The sequence below is a fragment of the Malus domestica genome, chromosome 11 (assembly GCF_042453785.1).
Source record: "Malus domestica chromosome 11, GDT2T_hap1".
NCBI classification, from domain to species: Eukaryota; Viridiplantae; Streptophyta; class Magnoliopsida; order Rosales; family Rosaceae; genus Malus; species Malus domestica.
The window spans coordinates 33026896-33048693 of NC_091671.1; the positions used below are offsets into that span (position 1 = coordinate 33026896).

The 21798-nt window shown below is 38.6% G+C and overlaps 3 protein-coding genes and 1 non-coding gene across 5 annotated transcripts; 3 read left to right on the plus strand and 1 right to left on the minus strand.

Annotated features, from left to right (window-relative positions):
* Positions 1-1977: 1977 nt before the first annotated feature.
* LOC103433944 (monodehydroascorbate reductase, seedling isozyme-like) lies at positions 1978-9898 on the plus strand. Its single transcript, XM_008372249.4, has 2 exons — positions 1978-2071; positions 8110-9898. Exon 2 carries the CDS (start codon positions 8116-8118, stop codon positions 9808-9810), a length of 1695 nt encoding a protein of 564 aa, XP_008370471.3. The 5' UTR covers positions 1978-2071; positions 8110-8115; the 3' UTR covers positions 9811-9898.
* Positions 9899-15118: 5220 nt separating this feature from the next.
* On the plus strand, positions 15119-17221 carry LOC103433940 (uncharacterized). Of its 2 annotated transcripts, none has more exons than XM_070807910.1 (4): positions 15119-15330; positions 15694-15764; positions 16472-16553; positions 16985-17221. In XM_070807910.1, the coding sequence occupies exons 1-4, from the start codon at positions 15207-15209 to the stop codon at positions 17008-17010; spliced, it is 303 nt and encodes a 100-aa protein (XP_070664011.1). In that variant the 5' UTR covers positions 15119-15206; the 3' UTR covers positions 17011-17221. The 2 variants fall into 2 exon arrangements, with proteins under 2 accessions (XP_070664011.1, XP_008370465.2); XM_008372243.4 differs by having other exon boundaries at positions 15120-15330; positions 16472-16561; positions 16987-17221.
* Positions 17222-17256: 35 nt separating this feature from the next.
* On the minus strand, positions 17257-20132 carry LOC103433941 (uncharacterized). The gene is made up of 6 exons (XM_008372246.4): positions 19441-20132; positions 19265-19342; positions 18493-18527; positions 18303-18358; positions 17857-17952; positions 17257-17618 (listed from the first exon to the last, which is right to left on the minus strand). Exons 1-6 carry the CDS (start codon positions 19846-19848, stop codon positions 17560-17562), a joined length of 732 nt encoding a protein of 243 aa, XP_008370468.1. The 5' UTR covers positions 19849-20132; the 3' UTR covers positions 17257-17559.
* Positions 20133-21239: 1107 nt separating this feature from the next.
* TRNAF-GAA (transfer RNA phenylalanine (anticodon GAA)) lies at positions 21240-21312 on the plus strand. Its single transcript has one exon. It is a non-coding gene; the product is annotated as a tRNA-Phe (tRNA).
* The last annotated feature ends 486 nt before the right edge of the window (positions 21313-21798 follow it).

The window sequence follows — 21798 nt, forward strand, 5'->3', positions numbered from 1 at the left end:
CAAAAGGAAAGAAATGAAATTTACCACATCTCTAAATAAATTGCTAAAAGATATTTGTTTCTCTGCCAACAACAATAAAATGACCATCGCCTCTGCCACCAACAACAGCTATGCAAGGATGCTGCTCGGAGGTATGCAGCAACTTTACTTGACTAAATGACAAATGCAGCAAGACTATGGGTTCGAGATGAACCTCACTTGTAGAAGAAAACTAGCAGGCGTTAATCTAATGTTCTCATGTACAAAATTAACATGGGATACAAGAGTTCCACCCAAAACCTTTTGTGCTAGGAATTCGAAAGATAAGAAAAAAATGGAGGTTGCAAAGTCTGCAAAGGAAAGCTACAGTAGAGAAGAAGAGAAGAATAGAAATAAATTTGTCTTCTAAACCATGCACGTGGTCACTTAAAAAAAAAGGGCAGTCGTCTTCCATGCAAATTCAAGATATATGGAAAGCTAAAATATGGTTTTCCTTTCCAAACACCACCACTTGAAGCCCTATTTGGGACTTAGAAAATTCGAAGCCTTCAAATAGAAGAAGAAAAAAGCTTGCTGCAAAACAAAATCTCTCTAAGTTAAGTGGGAATGCTGCCCACGTGGAGAACAAAGAAAAGCCATGGCTCCCCATCTAAATTCATATGGCTTTGCAAATGTAGAACCTATGAATTAGAGCCGAGGATGAGCAACAAATGGCAGGAGCCTAATGGCGTCATGGAGACATATTGAGTCCAAGCAATCCAAAATAAAGGATTATGGAGATAACATCGACGACACCAAATTCGTGGATGTAAATCACTTCAAATGCCGTGGACTCAAACCATCTCAAAGCACAAAGCTCGATGAATTTGCCACCTCAAATTAGTGGACTCATGCTACATTGAAATCCCAAAGACACGAAGCCACATCAAATCTCAAAATGGCACAAATTCGAGTCAAACTTCAAATGGTACGAAGCCGCGACAATACTCAAATGGCACAAAGCCACGTTATGCTCCAATGGCTCAAAGTCCTCGCCCGCACAAGCTAAAACTACACAAAGCATCAAACCCCAACCAATACATAAGGAACTACGAGTGACTTGATCCTTCAACAAGGGTTCGTAGGCAATCTAGGGCTCGACCTAGACGCAGTCGCAAAATCAAATAAACCCCAAAATCCCCAAGTTACGATTGATTTATATTGGAATAAAATGGTTTTTCCTTTTAACGAATGATTGTAATTAATAGACGCATAGTCTAAAATGGTTCGAACTCAAATTAATAAAACCCTCTTCAGAAAAATGAACGAGGGTGAAATTGTGTCGAGTGAATTATTTGTTTACATATTGTGCACAATTTTTGCTCAACAGTTGTACTGTACATAATTGTTCTTGCCTTTTTTTTCAAGAAAAGGCTTAGCATTAGATTGTAATTTTTAAAAACACTTGAACTTCAGACCATCTCCGAAGAAGATGTCAAATTTTAAACCTAAAATTTGAATTTGAAGGCTTACATTGCACTTTGGCATCTTTTAAACTTTTGTTCTCAAATTGATATGTCAAATTTTAAACATAAAATAATAATTCATATGTATTTTCTTTGCATTGGGAATGAAAAGAAACAAAAGGATAATGCTTTAAACCAATAAAAAATTAATAAAGAGCATTTAATAATTAATTAAAAAAATCTGAAGGTACTGTCAAATTTGGCAGCAAGGGGAAGAGATGTCAATCCATATCATGCCACATCAGATTTGGCTTCTCGGTTGGAAAACATTAATGCTATCTTTTGTTACCGTTATTGCTGATTTGGACAATTTGATATCTCATTTGGAGATGCTCTTATAAAGACCTTATCCAAGATTTATAGTGCCATTTTATCCGGTTCTTTTAAAAGCATTCTTTGCTTCCCTTAGCACCAAGACCAGCAGATACTTTGCTTCAGTAACTCTATGCTTTTCAGGTCTCTTATAAAAGGCTTAACCTTTCAAGGCAATCCTTCGCACACATAAGTTACTTTTAATTTGCACTGGTTTTCGGTTTCTTTTCACAGAGGACGCAACCATTACCGTATTTTAGCAGTCAGTGAAGCAGGTACGCTTTCTTTTCTGAAAATTATCGACTGCTAGTTTCTTATATGTTAAAAATTTCAGATAGTTTAGTTAATTAATCAGATAACAGTTAACAACTAATTTTAGATCAAAGCTAAACAACCAAGAGCTAGCCATCGTAAACAGATACAATTACTGCTAGTTCCCCCCTCTTCAAATCAGAATCAGGAAGAGTATAATTTCGACAAAAATCTCGACAAATATCTGGAAAATCATGTGGAAATGAAAAAAGACAAAGGCTGGTGCTAATGAAGTTAATAGGACTTTCACTATAAGAGATTAAAACTCAAGACATAAATAGACGAAGATGTTGCTAGGACCTGTATATGATATGGTACAAAATGTTTAACCACAGTTTCGAAAACCAGATTAATGATCCTCTATATATCGAACTGCTTGTTGAAAAATATATGAATAGAGGTACCATATATTTGTTGAATTATGGACAAACAAACAACTTTCGGCTATTAAAAAAAAAAGGAAAAGAAAAAGGGACAACATTATGATGTTTCTTCCTTGTTTTGGGGAAAAGAAAAGCACTTTGTCTAAAGTTTTCTTGGTCCATGGGAAGTCACGGGGTGACTTGAATGAATGGCTATGTTATGATAAGGAAGCTGCTGCCCTTTGTTTTTTTAAGTGAGCAGAAAATTGGTGAGCCGAAGAGAAGAGAGGGAGAGAAAGAAGGTACTGCTGCAGTACCATTTTGAGAGAAGGAGTTGTTGTTCCTTTCATTGGATAGTTCTCACTCCATCAAAGTGTTATTGTTGTAATAGCTTTGAGCTTTGTATAGAGAAGAAATTAATCACGATATTTCTTTCTCTATTTGTTTCTTTAGAGTGTGAGAGTTATTGGGTGTATTGGGTTATTTGGGTTGTGAGATTGCCAACACTTTGTAAACTCCCATTTGGTTGATAGTGGATTATTGGGTGAGCTCCTACTGCTTCGAGGACGTACTCTAGTTACACTGACTGTTGAGGAACCTCGTTAAAATCTTGGTGTCTTTAATATTTTGTTCTTGCATTTCATTTGATATATTTCCTGTGAGTTATCAAGAGTTGGTTCCAACGGGTTTGGTGCTATCTTAGCACAACAATTGGTATCAGAGCACTGGTTGCTCTTGGGTACTGTCTAGTTGCCAAAGATGTCAGACGGGCAAGATGAGAATCCTTTTGGAAGCAGCTCCGGGTTTGCAAGAACTACGGTGCAAAATGCAAAGTTTGAAGTGGAAAAGTTTGATGGCACAAACAACTTCGGGATGTGGCAATGTGAGGTCAAAGATGTGTTGGCTCAACAAGATCTACTTGCCGCTTTGGGAGAGAAGCCGGAAGCTATGTCGAAGCCAGAATGGGAAAAATTAAATTTGTGGGCTTGCTCTTCAATTCGGTTGTGCCTTGCAAAAACTCAGAAGTATTTTGTGATGCGGGAGATGGTAGCAAGTGTGTTGTGGCAAAAATTGGAAGACAAGTATATGACGAAGAGTGCAGAGAACCGGCTACACTTGAAGAAAAAGCTCTACCGCTTTCAATTCAAAGAAGGTACAAAAATGATTAGACACCTTGATGCTTTTAATAAGTTGATTGCCGACTTGTTAAATTTAGATGAGGATATTAAGGATGAAGATAAGGCCTTAATATTGTTGAATTCCTTGCCGGACTCTTATGAGCATTTTGTTACCACTATTATGCATGGTAAAGAAACTGTGAAATTTGAAGATGTGTCAAATGCCTTAATGAATTATGAAATGAGGCATAGAGATAAAAATCATGATAGTACCTCTGAAGCTTTATTTGTTAGAGGTAGATCATCGGAGAGGAGGTCATCTTCTAGTAGGAAAAAATCACAGTCTCGACCTAGAGGAAACTCTAAAGGTAGAAAACCTTTGGAAAGGGATGAATGTGCCTTTTGTCATAATAAGGGTCATTGGAAGAAAGATTGTCCTAAGTTGAAGATCAAAGGAAAAGAAAGTTCTGAAGCTAATGTTGCTGAGGTTGAAATAGATTTTTCTGATTTTGCTTTAACCACTTCCTCATCTTTTGATTGTGCTACTAAATGGGTGTTGGATACGGGTTGTACTCATCATATGACTCCTCACAAGAATTGGTTTTCAAGCTTGAAAGAGTTTGATGGTGGCGTTGTGTTCATGGGAGATGACAATCCTTGCACAACAAAAGGGATTGGTACAGTTCGTTTGAAGTTGCATGATGGCATGGTTAAAGAGTTGACAGGTGTTCGGTATGTACCGAATTTGAAGAAAAATCTTATTTCTTTGGGTACTTTGGAATCCAAGGGTTTCAGGTTTCATTCAGATGGACAGACATTGAAAGTTACTTATGGTGCACTTGTTGTGATGAAAGCTCATAGATGTGGCCATTTGTATTTATTGCAGGGAAGCACTGTGACAGGTGAAGCATTTGTAGTCTCTGAAAATATGGGCACATCTGATTCAGATACTACTAGATTGTGGCATATGAGATTAGGCCATGCCGGTGAGAAAGCTCTACAAGGGCTTGTGAAACAAGGTCTTCTAAAAGGTGCCACGACTTGTAAGCTTGATTTCTGCGAGCATTGTGTCTTGGGGAAGCAAACTAGAGTGAAGTTTGGTACTGCTGTACATCAGACGAAGGGCATTCTTGATTATGTGCATTCGGATGTTTGGGGTCCTACAAAGACTCCCTCTTTGAGTGGTAGACATTGGTTCGTGACCTTTGTTGATGATTATTCAAGAAGGTCTTGGGTCTACACTATGAAGCACAAGAGTGAGGTGTTGAGCATTTTCTTGAGTTGGAAGAAAATGGTTGAGAACCAGACTGGGAGAAAGATTAAGATTTTGAGATCGGATAATGGTGGTGAATACACATCCGACCCTTTCTTTAAAGTTTGCAAAGAGGAAGGAATTGTGAGACATTTTAGTGTTCGGGGAACTCCACAACAAAATGGAGTTGCAGAAAGATTGAATCGAACCTTGCTTGAGAAGGTTAGATGTATGTTGTCTCAGTCGGGTTTAAGCAAGTCATTTTGGGCAGAAGCAGTTAATTATGCATGTCACATCATCAACCGGTTACCTTCAGCTGCTATTCAGGGTAAGACACCAATGGAGGTATGGACTGGAAAACCTTCTTCTGATTATGATCATATTCGTATTTTTGGTTCACCTGCTTATTTTCATGTAACTGAAAATAAACTTGATCCTAGAGCCAAAAAGGCTATCTTTCTTGGTTTTAGTAGTGGTGTCAAAGGTTACAGGTTGTGGTGTCCAGAGATGAAGAAACTGGTAATTAGTAGAGATGTGACATTTGACGAAGAAAGTATGTACAAAGTCTCTGAGAAGAATGTGAAAGATGTCCAACAGGTGGAGCTTGAGAAAGTTGCCTCTGGTACTTCAAATCCTATTTCCGCTGATGTCGAAGCCACTACAAGTGAAGAAGTGGGAGACCATGAGGATGTTGAAGAAGTTGAACTTGAAGATTCTATTCAAGTTGAAGAGCAAGTTTCACCTCAAGAGTCTATTGCCAAGAACAGAGGAAAGAGACAAATTACCAAGCCAGCTCGGTATAGTGACTATGTTTCTTTTGCTCTTCCTATTATCACTGATGAGATTCCATCCAATTTCGAGGAAGCCATTGAGAGTGAGGAGAAGGAGAGGTGGTGCAATGCCATGGGTGATGAGATGAATTCTCTCTTGAAGAACAAGACTTGGGAGTTAGCTAAATTGCCTAAGGGCAAGAAAGCTATTGGTTGCAAATGGGTGTATGCCAAGAAGGAAGATGCTGATGAGAAAAGCAATGTGAGATTCAAAGCAAGATTAGTTGCTAAAGGGTATGCACAAAAGGAGGGCATTGACTACAATGAAATCTTTTCTCCGGTTGTGAAGCACTCCTCAATTCGCATTATGTTAGCTCTTGTTGCACAGTATGATCTTGAGCTTGTGCAACTTGATGTGAAGACGGCTTTCCTACATGGTGATTTGAATGAAGAGATTTATATGTGTCAACCGGATGGGTATATAGTGAAAGGGAAGGAGAATTTGTTTTGCAAATTGAAGAAATCACTTTATGGCTTGAAGCAATCTCCAAGACAATGGTATTTGAGGTTTGATAAATTTATGAGAGGCCAAAATTATTCTAGAAGTCAATATGATCATTGTGTGTACTTCAAGAAGTTGCAAGATGGGTCTTTCATTTATTTATTGATATATGTTGATGATATGTTGATTGCTTCAAAGAATGTTGAAGAGATTGAGAAATTGAAGAAACAAATGAAGAATGAGTTTGAGATGAAGGATCTTGGTGAAGCAAAGAAGATCCTTGGCATGGAGATCACTCGAGATAGAGAGAAGGGTTTGGTCAGTTTGAATCAAAGACAATACCTTGAGAAGTTGATTCGGAAGTTTGGAGTTCATGATTCAACCAAACCGGTTAGTACCCCTTTGGCTCCTCATTTTAAATTGAGTTCTCTACAATGTCCTAAAAATGATAAAGAGAAGCTGCAAATGAAAAATATACCATATGCAAATTTGGTTGGTAGTTTGATGTATGCAATGGTATGCTCTAGACCGGATATTGCTCATGCAGTTGGCATGGTGAGTCGATATATGCATAATCCAGGTAAAGAGCATTGGCAAGCAGCTAAGTGGATATTGAGGTATCTCCATGGTACTCGAGATGTTGGTTTATGCTTTGAGAGAGATGACTCTGGTATTGGTCATTTTGCAGTTGGTTATGTTGATTCAGATTATGCAGGTGATCTGGATGGAAGGAAGTCTACTACAGGCTATGTGTTTACTATGGCTAAAGGACCAGTTTGTTGGAGGTCGATTTTGCAGTCGTCTATTGCCTTGTCTACTACAGAGGCTGAATATATGGCAGTTGCTGAAGCTATAAAGGAGGCCATTTGGATACATGGGTTGATTAGAGATTTGGGGGTTGATCAGAAGCAGGTGGAGGTACATTGTGATAGTCAGAGTGCCATTTATTTGGCTAAGTATCAGGTTCATCATGCGAGGACCAAGCACATAGATGTGCGTTATCACTTTGTTCGTGAAATTGTTGGTGAAGGGGAAATCATTCTCCAGAAGATTCCAACTAAAGACAACCCCGCTGATATGTTGACTAAGGTTGTTGGTGTAGCCAAGTTTGTTCACTGTTTGAACTTGGCTCACATTATGCCTATATAAAGAAGGCGTTGAGCAGTAGGAGTTTTGGAGCATTTGGCTCGGCATGAGTTGTTCTCTTGCTAGTGTTTGGGAGTGATTTTTGTGTTGATTGTGTTGGTTGGCTTATCATGGTGTTTTCGGAATTTGGCCAAGGTGGAGATTGTTGAATTATGGCCAAACAAACAACTTTCGGCTATTAAAAAAAAAAAAGGAAAAGAAAAAGGGACAACATTATGATGTTTCTTCCTTGTTTTGGGGAAAAGAAAAGCACTTTGTCTAAAGTTTTCTTGGTCCATGGGAAGTCACGGGGTGACTTGAATGAATGGCTATGTTATGATAAGGAAGCTGCTGCCCTTTGTTTTTTTAAGTGAGCAGAAAATTGGTGAGCCGAAGAGAAGAGAGGGAGAGAAAGAAGGTACTGCTGCAGTACCATTTTGAGAGAAGGAGTTGTTGTTCCTTTCATTGGATAGTTCTCACTCCATCAAAGTGTTATTGTTGTAATAGCTTTGAGCTTTGTATAGAGAAGAAATTAATCACGATATTTCTTTCTCTATTTGTTTCTTTAGAGTGTGAGAGTTATTGGGTGTATTGGGTTATTTGGGTTGTGAGATTGCCAACACTTTGTAAACTCCCATTTGGTTGATAGTGGATTATTGGGTGAGCTCCTACTGCTTCGAGGACGTACTCTAGTTACACTGACTGTTGAGGAACCTCGTTAAAATCTTGGTGTCTTTAATATTTTGTTCTTGCATTTCATTTGATATATTTCCTGTGAGTTATCAAGAGTTGGTTCCAACGGGTTTGGTGCTATCTTAGCACAACAATATTCAGGGTAAAATTATCTTGCATTGTTCTGGTGTGATGTGCAGGAAGCTATGGGATTTCTGACACCGATTTATGAACGAATAATGTTCATATGGGCTCTGATTACACGATGGTTAAAGTATCGACAAAACTTTGAAGTTAATAATATGAACACTCTAAGAGGAATGTTGGAAGAGCTAATTAGCCAAAGTGAAGATATAATCGAAAAACTAGAGGCCGAGCCTCTCCTTCCAAGTAAACCACAATGCGATGAAGTCTACGAGTGGTTAGAGAACGTGGAAAGGATCAAAACTCAAATACTAACTATTGAAAAACTCGGCGAAAGGAAATTTCTCTCGATTGCACATCTTGGAAAGCTTGTTGATGAAAAAATTAGAGAAGTTGAAGAATTGCTTGAAAAGGGTAGTCTCTTTAGTGAGATTTCCCTTAAGAAGTCGTTTAAGTACGTGATCATCGGTGGTGGAGTTGCAGCTGGATACGCAGCAAGGGAGTTTGTCAAGCAAGGGCTTGAACCGGGTGAGTTAGCGATCATATCCAAAGAAGCCGTTGCACCTTATGAACGTCCGGCACTTAGTAAGGGCTATCTGCTTCCTGAAGGAGCTACAAGGCTTCCAGGGTTCCATGTCTGTGTCGGAAGTGGAGGAGAGAAGCTGCTTCCGGAGTGGTATGCGGAGAAAGGCATTGTGTTACTTCTTAGCACAGAAATAGTCGAAGCAGATCTTCATTCAAAGATCCTCACTAGTGCAACTGGGGGAATGTTTGAATTCGAAACTTTGATCATTGCAACTGGTTCCAGAGTTATAAGGTTGACAGAATTTGGTGTGCAAGGAGATCATGCCAAAAACATTTTCTACTTGAGGGAAATCAGTGATGCCGATAAACTTGTGGAGGCAATTAGAGCCAAGAAAAACGGAAAGGTAGTGATTGTTGGAGGAGGGTACATTGGTCTTGAAGTCGGAGCAGCTATTAGAATCAACAAGTTCGATGTCACCATGGTTTTTCCGGAACCGTGGTGCATGCCTCGGCTTTTCACTAAAGAGATAGCCGCTTTCTACGAGGGTTACTACGCCAATGAAGGAGTTCAAATGATCAAGGGCACCACTGCAGTAGGGTTCGATGTTGACACAAACGGAGAGGTAAAGGCAGTGAAACTCAAGGATGGTAGGGTGCTGCAAGCTGATATTGTTGTTGTTGGTGTCGGCGCAAAGCCTCTAATTGATTTGTTCAAGGGGCTAGTCGGTGAAGAGAAAGGCGGAATCCAAACTGATGGAATGTTCGAAACAGATGTCCCTGATGTATACGCCGTGGGGGACGTTGCTACTTTCCATATGAAATTGTACGATGACATGAGAAGAGTTGAGCATGTTGACCATGCCAGAAAATCAGCCGAGCATGCTGTGAGAGCTATCAGGGCAAGTGAGGAAGGGAAGTGCATCGAAGAGTACGACTATGTTCCGTACTCCTACTCCCGTGCCTTTGATTTGTCGTGGACGTTTTATGGAGACAATGTAGGTGATCTGTTACTGTTTGGGGACCCCAATCCAGCATCAAGCCAACTGAAGTTTGGAGCAGCATGGATCAAGGACGGGAGGATTGTGGGAGCGTTTTTGGAGGGAGGGACAGATGAAGAAAACAAGGCTATTGCCAAAGTTGCAAGGGCACAACCTTCAGCTGAGTATCTGGATACACTGAAAAGGGAGGGCTCTTCCCTTCATATTTCCATGTTAACAAATTCCCAAATATAATTTGGGAAGTGAGTTTAATAGGTTACTGGAACTGAACTCTATATATTTATGTTGCACCCTCTATAAAATTCAACAGATTGATTATGTGTGTCCTGGATTTGATATTTTTCAGTTTCTTCACATTACATTCTCTGATCTCTGTATATATTCCTTGGATTGGAAAAGGAAAATTGCTTTCATAATTTCATTGCTCTTTCCTTCTCCTTTTTCAATGCGTGAGCTGTTAATTTAGATCCTAACTACGTTCTTTGTGAATTCGGATGGACGAGCGTTGTTGATGTACAAAATCAGTGAGAACTTTGGTACAACAGAAAGTGTTAAGTTTGTGACCTTTACTAGATTGCTCCGGTCACTAGTGTGGATAAGTATATAAATGGATAAAGACAGGGAAACAAACACAAGATGTACGTGGTTCATCCAGATTGGCTACATCCACGGAGTAGAGGAGTTCTCATTAATTGTGAAGGGTTTACACAAGTACATAGGTTCAAGCTCTCCTTTTGTGAGTACTAGTGAATGATTTAGTACAAATGACATTAGGAAATATTGTGAGAGAATAATTTCTATTTATAGAAGAAAGTTTATAGTTTCATTCTGACATTGACACGTGTCGTGCTGTGATTGGCCTCTGATGTCGACACATGTCGCGTTATGATTGGCCTCTGATGTTGACATGTGTCGCATTGTGATTGGACTCCTGGTTGGAGGGAGACTCTTGTGGGTCCTTGGCGGTATAATGTTGACCGGTGTTTAGTAGTTTCGGGATTGATCAAGTATGGTACAAACAAGCGTGTCAACATGATTGCGTGAACTTCGGTTGGAACAACACTAAGAAAGCAAAATAATAACTATCAAATAACATTTAACGACGGGGGATATTTTGGACAGAAAATTGGTTGAGTTCTTGGTAAACTTGATGGTAAGGGTGAATTTGCTATTAGTAATAGTTCGAGGGAAATGACCAAAATAAAAGTTCTAAGGAAAAATTTGAAATGGGTTCGATGTTCAAGGGGTAATCAGCTAAATACTTATATTCGAACTGGTTCTTTCTGTTAACTGCTTCCATGTTTTCAACTTGGTAACGGTGTACACGCACTCGTGATTGTTTCTCGTTCTCCATTTTTTCATTGTTTTCTATCGCTGCAGGTCGGAAGCAAGTGCATCAGATTCTACAGGAAGGATTATAGGATCAACCACCCCTTTCAGCATCTCTTGATGACAAGAAGAAACCGGAAGATCTTAAGTTAGTAGTGATGGCGTAAATGCACTCGAACATGGAGCATCCAAAGAAGATGCCGGATGAAGGCGTTCGGGGTTCAGATCTTCTGCAGGACAATAAGAAAAAGATCTTCATTCGTTCGCGTCTTTAGAATGAGATTTAATGTTAATGACCAAATGCAAAGTGATATAGTATTGGGGATAAATCATATTTTACCAAGCATCCATTACTTAGTAAATTTAAAATACCATTTCATTCTGAAGTGAGATTTGTTCCGTATGATATGAATGTTTATGAACTTGAGCTGTGTTAGTATTTTTGGAGCAACTCCTTTGACAACTTAATCCATCAATTTCTCAAATTTGTTGTGGTATATACATTTGCTTTTCTGAAATATAAGTTTTACATATCAACAACATTGTTATACTAAATTTATTTGCTAATTTTGTTGATCAAATGATATATCTGCACAAATTTAAGTACAATATGGATTAATAATAAATGAAGTTCAAAATGAGCTCAAATTTCAATAAAATGAAATATTGTCCCAAGATTTGGTGAGTATATAGCACTCAAATTATTAAGCAAAATTTTTTCCCAAAAGAACATTGGGAAATTTAGTTATGTCCCTTTAATCATAGACCTTGTTTCACCATGCGCTTTGACCTTTCAATTTGTGCCATCACGTCATGCGGTTTTTGTTAAGAGAGCTGCTAAACCCACCCCGTTGTCTTATTTCCTCACCCACGTTATATTTACACCCACTATAAAAAGTTAAAAAATTAAAATGTTATTTTCCCACCCACTATTATTCCTAAAATAACCCTATATATAATTAGAGATAAATTTCTTTAAAAAAAAAAAAGAAAATAAACAAACCTTCTAAAAACCGGAAAAAAGAAAAGAAAAAATAAACCCCAGTGATAAACCATAAACGAAATTGACCAAAAAGGAACAACCTCGGATACAGCAGCAGCAGCAATACATGTTCATTGCCTATATACTTTTTTCAGTCACATTGTTGTCCGTTCTGTTTCTAATGGGATAAATTTTCACAATTCAATACCAACTACGAAGAGTTTCGCTGACAGAGGATGATGTCTTTGCCTTTCTAAAGGCTGATAATCTTGGTGATTACATAACCTATTCAGGTTTCTGTGAAGCACTTTGACGGGTTCGATATCAATTAACCAATTGGAAAATTTACTAAAAGGCAAAGATTTAGAGCAAGATTGTGACGCTGCTGGTGGAACCTCCCCAGCCCTCGCTAACAGGTTCGATATCAATTAACCAATTGCAAAATTTTCCCTAACCTAATTAAAACAATTCCAACGAATTCTAGGAATTCTCATAGGAAAACATGAAACAAATTGTACCCTAACCTAATGCAAATTCAAATAAAAAGTCACAAAGCTATGCTTCAATTATTCATGTCGACAAATCAAGATGGTCCACATAAAATTATCTTTTACCTGTTTGACGGAAACATAGCCATCTACTTGTTCCATAGAAATGTCATCTTCTAAATTCATTCTTTTTGCTTTCTCTGAACGATTTTGCTTTCTCTGAATGAAAGGGGATGAAAATGATGAGTTAGGGTTTATGGGAGACAAATTTTCTAAACTTTTCTTTTCTTTTCTTTTTTTATAAAAAAAATTAATGCAAAAAGGAGTAAGTAAGATCCCTATTAGTCATTTTACAAATGGATAAATTTGTAATTAAAAAATTCATAAAAAGGTGGGTGGGGAAATAAGACACCGGGGTGGGAATATCATCACTCTTTTGTTAATTATCTTGTCAATTTGAGGGTTGTTTTTGTCTGTTTTGTACATTAAAAACCTTTTGAATTTACTGTAGTCTGTAAACGTATCCTTTTAATAACATTTGTTGTAAATGTAGCGTGGTGTTGACATATATGCCCTTGAAATTTTGGTGATGTGCATAGCACAAGATTGAATTTTCGGATATTAGAATTTACATACATGAATTGAAAGTTTAGGGATCAGAAATTCAAATTGGAAGTTCAAAGAACAAAGTGAAACAATGTTTAAAGTTTAGACATCATTAAAGTTTTCTCGATGGTTTGTTTATGCTTATTTTCTCTACATACGGAGCTTATATGAAATACGTAGTTTTGTTGATACTTTCGATTGATGTACAAAAAGGAAGTGACATACATGATATATAATGGGGAAGCAATTTACAATGCACGAAAATGACACAATAACAATATAACGGTGCTGACACACTCTGACCCGGATATCCAAATGAACATTGAAATCGAGGCATGTTAACATACATTTGGAAGGTGATGATGCCATAATATGCAAATGATGTGTAAAGCGTACAAATAGATTAAAACCAAAGTCTAGAACTAAATTAGACAAAGAGTGAGAGTGCGCAAGGCGGAAAGAACCCTTATTACAAATGCATGTAGTGTCAAAGCATAGACAAAAGTGCAGTAAAGGTGAGAAAATTCTCACCTTGGGGAGGACGGATATTACACAAGTAACAGGAAATAAACTTCCTACATTATTAGAAGTAGATGTCAAAATCCCCTAATGAACCCTTGCTCACCATAGAGTCCAGCTATTAAGTCCTGGAGGAACGCAAAACAAAAAATATGAGTGGGCAAAATAAGTATTTACCAAAACCTTTGCTTTTCGTAACCCAGTGACATTTAGTTGTAAAACCCATAGTTTCCAAAATCATAATATGTATAAGTATGCAAAACCAACGTGAATGGTATAAAAGTAGTTATACTAAGGATACATGCAAATCACAACTATCTCAACAAATGTAACCAATATGCTCATAAAAAAAAATGCAACACACGCAAGTCTATGTATAAAGTAGCTACATGAACAGGTTAGGCATAATAATCTACGTTTGAGCATTACATACATGTGAAGCTAGCGCTAAGCGCATCACCTACGAGTCCTAAATGCAAAAACAACTAGTACATGTTGGCATCTATAATGAATCCAAAATGAGCATAATAGTGCGATGTAAACATATACATGAAGTTGGTCTTGGCCAGAACGAGTACTATAGACATCCGTGTAAGCATGCATGATGAGCAAGTAAAATATGTATGATTATGCCACCATAATTTCATAAATCTCATCTCAACCTCAACATGTAACATTTCTAAGTAACGGTGTGGCATGGTGTAAAACATTCATAAAAGCCATCATCGAGACTATATAAATATAGTAGATGTTTGAAAACAAAACCCACTCACTCATATGTTGTTGGATTGTAGCCGCCTTACCTTGTCTAACCTTTGTAATTCTCGGAGTAAGTCTCTCCTATATGGGAAACCACTATACTATTTATTACACTAATTTAAGGGTGCAAAATTCAAATCTCACCTCGGTTTGGCCTAAAGGTGCAAAAAAACCGTGAAAACCGAACGAAGAAGTCACTACTTGTAATTCAAGGTTTCAAATTCCCGTGGATCCAAGGTTGAAATTCAAGGTTTGAATCCGCGAATATCTGAGCATGAAATGTTTGAATCTCAGCCTAAGGATGATGGTGGATCAATTTGTGACCACAAACTCATCCAATTCGACGAGATTTAGGTCGGAATGGCCTCATCGTGTTCTGCAGAATTCATTGGAAAACGAAACAGTGGTGGTTAGCTTCGAATCTCACTTGTATGAAGCATATCCTCACGTACAATGGAAGGGAGATAGTGGTTTAGTGCACGCAAATAAAAAATAAAGTAAAATAAATTGAATTTACTAAGATATCCTTGACGTTTGAGTTTTGTAAAATCTTCGTTTAGGTTCAAATTCTATTCTACTTTGCACTCACACGTTTATATCAACGAGGACTCAAGAATATGACAAAAAATGAGACAAATTATGAAATAACCTCAAATGTTCACTTAAGATTTCCACGTGCCCTTCTCAGAGTATTTTTGTATTTTACAAATTGGGAAATATAATAAAACAAAATTAGGGACGGTCGTAACCGCGCAATGGAAGTCCTCGTACCGAAGAGGAAACAAGAAAAACATAGAAGGGCATTTATGGAAATTCAGAAACAATTTTCTTTTTACTTTCGCACAGGTTTCTTCTACATTGTTCCTTCACACGCGTGTAGCTTCTCTGACTTCCACATATTCACTCCGAGCTGACAACCTTGCGTAGAGAGATCAGACCACCGAACAATGGCGGCATGGACAGCGACGGCCCGTCAAGCAGCGAATATGGCGTGGCTTTCCTCTCCCAAGTCGGCTTCCACCGCAAAATCTGCTTCCCTCGTCCATCGGCGCGGTCTTGCCGGCGGCGGCGGTAATTCATTCAACTTTGATTCACCTCTTTTCGTTTCATCAATAGCTCCCCATTTAATCTTTTTCCTTACAACGTTTGCGTTTGGTTGCTCAGAAAGTGTGAGAAAATTAACATGTATGAATTCCTCTATTTTTTAGAACTATGCGTGTTTTTTTTTTCTTTTCCTGACCTGGAATTCATATGGACTGCAGTCGAAGCGATAGTCTACGCTAAATTAATCTATACTACGGGCCACGGGGTTATCAACTTTAAGCCAGTGCCCATGTCGTGAAAGTTTTTGGAAAATCTAAATTATCCGGTCCACTGACTATCAGTGAATTGAATTGTTTACTTGATATTGTACTTGTTTTGACTGTGTTGCAGATCATCATGGACCTCCGAAGGTGAACTTTTGGGAGGACCCAATGCACCCATCTAAATGGAAGGAAGAACATGTGAGTTTTATATCATGTTATTTTTACCCTTACGTGTTCCATCTGTTCTGTCTTGTCCTTAATGGTTTTGTTGCGGTTCGCTGTTGAGACTATCGATTACTTATTTACTTGAGGAATGTCTTGTTTTGGCATGATCATTCTTGTGGTCATGTTACGCGCATTCTCTAGCCCCTTAGTTGTGCTTATTATGTTCCGAGGAAGATCCATGCAAAGTCAAAACTCCATGTTTTGTCAAGTTTATAATCAATGGATAGCTCGCGGTTATATGTTTTTTAGCGTCAATCAAAAAGTTGCACCCCCAGGGTGAAATAGAAATCCGGAATGGACAGCTCTCAGTCCCTTTGTGATGTTGAGGAACGAATTACCGGTGCTATGTATGCACTATGCAGTGGTCCTAGATTCCACTCCGAAAAGGTGGTATGTCTGTGTGAGAAGGTTTGAATGCTATTATTCAGGGTGTATATTGAGGCTCTAGTCCATATGATAATGTGGGAGAGAAGGAGATATGCTGGGGGATGTCGTTAAGTTGTCTGTTGAATTACTCAGTAAAACGACACAAAATGATTTGGTTAAGTCCTCACACCAAAATAACTGGATTGCTCTCAACAACGTTGCATGCGAGCGCAAACTTATTGCTCATGATAGTCAAAACTCTTAACATCTTATGGCTTTGCTTCACCTGGCTTTTTCTTTTTGGTCCCTTACAGTTTGTGCTCGTCTCTTTAGCTGGATGGGGGGCGGTTATATATGGGGGTTACAAGCTCTTCACAAAAGGCAAAGAGGACAAAAAGGAAGGGGTACTATGTCTATTTCATTTTCATGTCATGATCTCATGAAACTAAATAATCAATGTGTTAAGTGCTTTCTCATACTCTATTACATGGTTGTATCCAGTATTTACTGTCTTGGGGCCGCATGTGCACCGTCAATTCTTAACTCTTGCATTATAGGTTATAGTATAAATGCAATGCAGGAAGCTCTATTCGCCGTTGAGAACTTGGCCACCAAAAATGATTTGAGTTGTATGAGTTGGGTGGATTGTTTTTGTACGCTATCTATACGGTGTCTTGATGCACGTTTCACCTACTAGAGGTGTTTTCTTTTGTTCATATCAAAGCATTGATTGGTTGTAGCTCTTGTTGTATGACTTGCATATTTCTGAAACTTTGAAGTAACTGTGCACTAGATGAAGTTTTCCTTATCTGCTTCCCTTTTCTTGCAGAGAGTTGAAGAACGGCCACACTAAACTTTCGGGGGACCTGAATATATGTGCAAATAAATAAACCGTGTCCTTGGCGTCGGAATATTTTACAATGAGGATGCAATTTCTGATGTTACAAGACACCGTACCTTTTTAGGCAGTTTCTGTTGTACATGGCAACTTTGTAACTACACGGTGCCTGTTCACTTTATCAAACGTTGGTTTTGCTTATAGTGGATATGTTCCTCCCGACGCACCCAAGTTTGAATCCTCCTCCACACCTCATAACACTGAATGGGAAATTTTTTTATCTCATAGCCTTATATGAAGGAAAGTTGAGTGAGCAATTGCGAAAACTTAGAACAAACTCAATTGGTTCCGCGTGCTTCATCAAGCACAAGGCCAATGCAAAAGAATGCATGAAGAAAATGAACAATTCGCGTCCGTAAATAATATACAACGCACGAAGCAAAATGTTCTTTCGAAGCTTTCTCAATACAACTATTGTGTTGTCTATTCTATATGTGCTATTTTCCATTATCTACGAGTAACCAAATCATTTCGAAACATAAGTAGTTTTTCTTCCAAGCAACCTCAGTCTGCATCTTTTACTTCTGCTTCGATATCAACGACTGCCTTCGAAGAATCCTTCCCTGTAACCAGTGTCAACGCTCAGAAAACATATCGATTGGACGCACACACTGATTAAATAAGCCCTACGACTTATGGATTCATCGATGCTTATGAGTCGGTTTATACCCTTCGCCCTTAATGCAGATAAAAACGAAAGCAATGGTGACATGAAAAATGCAGACGTTAACAATCATCAAATGCAGGCTCTCAACATATGATCGGGAAGAGAAAAATGGCGACAGGGGTTTGAGGGATAACCTCTTGTGGAACGGGTGAAGTCGTTGAATGCCTGCCCAAATGTTGTAGATTGTTTGGAGAATTTTATAGGGTCCATTACAAACTTGTCGTCCACCACTGAAATTAAAGCACATCTTCGCACATGAGGCAACATCAACACTACTTTCCCATCAAATACCAAAACAAAATCATTCCTACTAGTTACGACACCGTAGTGAAATGGCATTTCTCTACTGATAGGATAAAGCAGCATGAGGAATTTTTGGAACTAAAAAAAAACACAAACCCAAAATTTTTGACCACTACTCAGAAAACAGGGGTTCATCAACACGAAAAAAACTCATGTAATATAGTCAGTAATGGTAACGTAAGTATAAGATCTGCAGAGTGCAGAAAGCTAAGAGGGAAGAAGCTGCAAGTATAATTTGGAACTCAGAAAAGCAAGAAACCAAAATATGAGAATGTACCTGAGAAAGGTTGACTACAGTAGGGGCACAGCTGCAAATCATCATTTAAAGTAGACCTGCAAAAAATCATATCATTACCCAAGATAGGCCAACTTTCATTCATAACAATCCTTAGAAACTAGAGCATAACAATTCGATATAGGTATCCATAAGTTAGCTTGACATTATAACAGATTTCAACTCGTCTTACTTGAAAATCTGGAAAGCGTTTCCACAGTTTGGACACTGCAAGTACATAAACAAAAGCAATCATTCCAGGCACAGGACTGCAGAGTAAGAATCTAAATGTAACATTGGAAAAAAATCACCCTCAGGATGTTACTCGAAATAAACTTGATTAAGAGTCGATAACATTTGAGTGGAGTGTTCACTAATTTTTGTACGAACAAGTATCTCCCAGACCCTGCGTAAAGCGGGAGCCTTGTGCACTGGGTACGAATTATTCTGCATGTAAAATGCATTCCTCTGATACTTCTCCCAAAGGGAAGAATGAGCTGATTACGATTTATGACACACTAGACTTTTGCATTTGAATCCTTCAAAACCATGTATCCAAATTATCTACTTATAAAGCACCTGCGATACAGTTATTTGAGATCAAGACATCTAATACTGCAAATATTCTCAACTCCTAATGAACCAAAATCACAGAGCTTTTCGGTAAACCATCCATTCTTCATAAATCACCCAAATTAAAGGATCACTAGATTGAAACTTAACTCCCAACACATGCCAAAACATTATGTAAGACCAACATATCTAGCAGACAAAACTAATATAAACAAAAGGTATTAGCTCCCTATCCTGAATTACTAGTCAATGTTTGCAAATGCATAGAGGGAAATGATCAAGTTGAGAACATGAAAATTAAAGCAACAATTGAGTTGAGATTTTCCGGCGAAACCCAACAACAGAAATTCGATACGCGGTCGAAGAAAACTTAAAAGTTGAAGTTGGCTTACACTGTCTTGAACCATATCCCGCCCTGCCCACCACAGAAAAGCACCCACACCAACAATTGGTACAAGCACTGCTATCAGCTGCATATCAAAACCCATCGATTTCATTAGACATACACAAAACAGTAGTAACATACCCAGAAATCTTCAGAAATGTTAGAGAGAGAGAGAGAGAGTACCCAAATGGAAACAATTGCATCCAAAAGCCAGCGAAGCTGCCCAGTAAACGAAAGATAAGTCAATCCAATAGCCACAGCCAAATTACCCAGAAGTCTAGCAGTGGCTCCGTCATCCTTCCCACCACCACCACCACCGCCGCCTCCGCCACCATTAAACCCACCAAACCCCTGATTCAACCTCACCACGACCACCCTTTTCTTGTTCTTGTTCCTCTTCCACCCTTCATCTTCCACCAAAATCCCATCCCCGTCCCAATAAGCCTGCAACCTGAACTTGCTCTGCTTCAAAAACCCAATCTTTGTCCTCGATAAAGGAAAATATTTGATGGGTTTCTTGCTTATCTCATTGTGCAAACTGCTCAGCCTGTAAGCTAAGGAACTGATGGAGATTTGAGCGACGGTTGCCATGGAAAAGATTGGAAGCTCTTAAGAACAAAACGACCCAATATCCTAAATCTCAGGATTCAAACATTTCATGGTGGGATTTGGCTTGAGTGAGAGGGGAAAAGATAATTTCTCTTTGGATTTGGCTTTTCTACTTTCTCGTGTGTCGATTTGGTTTTTCTACGTTCAGCACTGCACCAACTTAATCTGACGATTTTGGTATTTACTACGGATATGTGACTAACAATCATGCAGTTTCGGATGTGACTCGTGGACGGTGGTTTAAAAATGATCTCTACACACTATTAAGAAAACTAATGAAAATGGTTTGAAAACTTTGAGTTTTAATGATAAGGACAAAATAAAGGATGAAGTGAATAGTACAGGATTGACTTTTTAGTGTAAAAATGTGGTTTTTCGTTAAAATGAACAGTACCGGGTGCTTTTCGTTAAAGTTCCATTTTTATTATCACATAGCTGTTCTTTCTAGTATTATCTTATCTCTTCTATTCTAAAGCCATATTTTTATGTTTTGGGATGTAAATATAACACATAACGCGACAATCAAAAATGTTCCACGAGCACGACAAAGGATATTCGAAAGCTTCCTTTTGTTTAAATTGTCATATTGCACTCCCATTTTATAAAAACGTAATAAAAAAAGAAAATTATTATTAGCATTCTGAAAATCTCATTTTGCAGTATTCATAAGTGTATTTTTCTTTTTAAATATAGAAAATTTGAAGTTTAAAATTAGAATTTTAAAGGACAAATAACAAGTCTCTAACAAAATTGTAAATAATTTGTATGCATAATAACAAAGATGGACTCGATGCTGGTTGCTGAGTATGGGTGCCTGGTTGTGAGAATTCTCAATCTTTATTCTCAACTTTCAGACCAAGTGCTGGATTATTACAGCTGGAGACGGATGAATGGAGGGATTCATTCGTATTAGCACGGCGATCTTGTATGGACAGATTCAATCGTATTAGAGCTTGCTTACTGTGGAATGTTGAATTGGGTTGGATCCGTTCATGATGAACAACATCAGCAACACCGGCAGAGGTACTAGGAGCAGCAATGACGATGATACCATTGATTATTACAAATGCCGTCTCATTGTGCTGCCGTGGGGATGCCTTCAGATGTCGCCTGATTACAGTCGAACACCGAGCACAAAGCATATTAAAAGGTCAAGCTAGGTCAACTGTGGCCGTTTGGTTGCAGAGAAAAACGCTTGCTTCTTCCGCTGCGAAATTTTCTTGCGTTTCTGGAGAGCTATGAGAAAATACGCAACTGGTTTGTTGGCTGGTCGGATTGAGAGGCTTGGGGGTTGGAGCTCTTTGAACTTTAATGATTGCAGAAATAGAGCTCAGATTACACAATATCTTATGTATTCCGCTTATACATCAACAGCGGGGATAGCTCAGTTGGGAGAGCGTCAGACTGAAGATCTGAAGGTCAGGTGTTCGATCCACCTTCACCGCATTTCGTCATCTTTCAATTTTTTTTTCTTCTGTAGAAGCTCCGAGTGCGACCCATCAAACCATAATAAACCATACCCCAACCACTCATGCAAAGGTTATCACGGTGGTGGTGGTGGTGGTGTGACATAGAGAGGATATGGTGGGGTTAGAGACAAAATGGGATAAGAGGGATCAAGATTTTGTGTTCAGAGCCCGCGAACTAAGAAATCTAAACCACTCAGTTTCAATCATACGACCCCTACTAACCCATCCCACTAGTCCACTTCAAAAACCCAAAAACTAAAATGGTCTAGATCTCTCTCTTTTGAACAGTCCAGATCTCTAGTCTGTAACTCCCAACACCGATTTCCAGAATGGATCTCAATGCAAAGAAGAGGGGTGCGGTGTTTTGGCGTTTTATGATAGGGTTTTTAAAGAGAAGAGTGAGTTAGAGATGGGGTGCAAGAGGGCGGCAAACACTGCGTCACAGCCAGAGCTCATGAATCTC

Bases quoted from the DNA above. Each gene is read 5' to 3' on its own strand.
- LOC103433944 (XM_008372249.4), top strand. From the start codon at position 8,116: ATGGGATTTCTGACACCGATTTATGAACGAATAATGTTCATATGGGCT.
- LOC103433940 (XM_008372243.4), top strand. From the start codon at position 15,207: ATGGCGGCATGGACAGCGACGGCCCGTCAAGCAGCGAATATGGCGTGG. The intron at 15,765-16,471 runs GTGAGTTTTATA...GGTCCCTTACAG, and splicing joins CTAAATGGAAGGAAGAACAT to TTTGTGCTCGTCTCTTTAGC. The intron at 16,562-16,986 runs GTACTATGTCTA...CTTTTCTTGCAG, and splicing joins AAGAGGACAAAAAGGAAGGG to AGAGTTGAAGAACGGCCACA.
- LOC103433941 (XM_008372246.4), bottom strand. From the start codon at position 19,848: ATGGCAACCGTCGCTCAAATCTCCATCAGTTCCTTAGCTTACAGGCTG. The intron at 19,343-19,440 runs GTACTCTCTCTC...TTTGATATGCAG, and splicing joins ATGCAATTGTTTCCATTTGG to CTGATAGCAGTGCTTGTACC. The intron at 18,528-19,264 runs GTAAGCCAACTT...ATGTACTTGCAG, and splicing joins GGGATATGGTTCAAGACAGT to TGTCCAAACTGTGGAAACGC.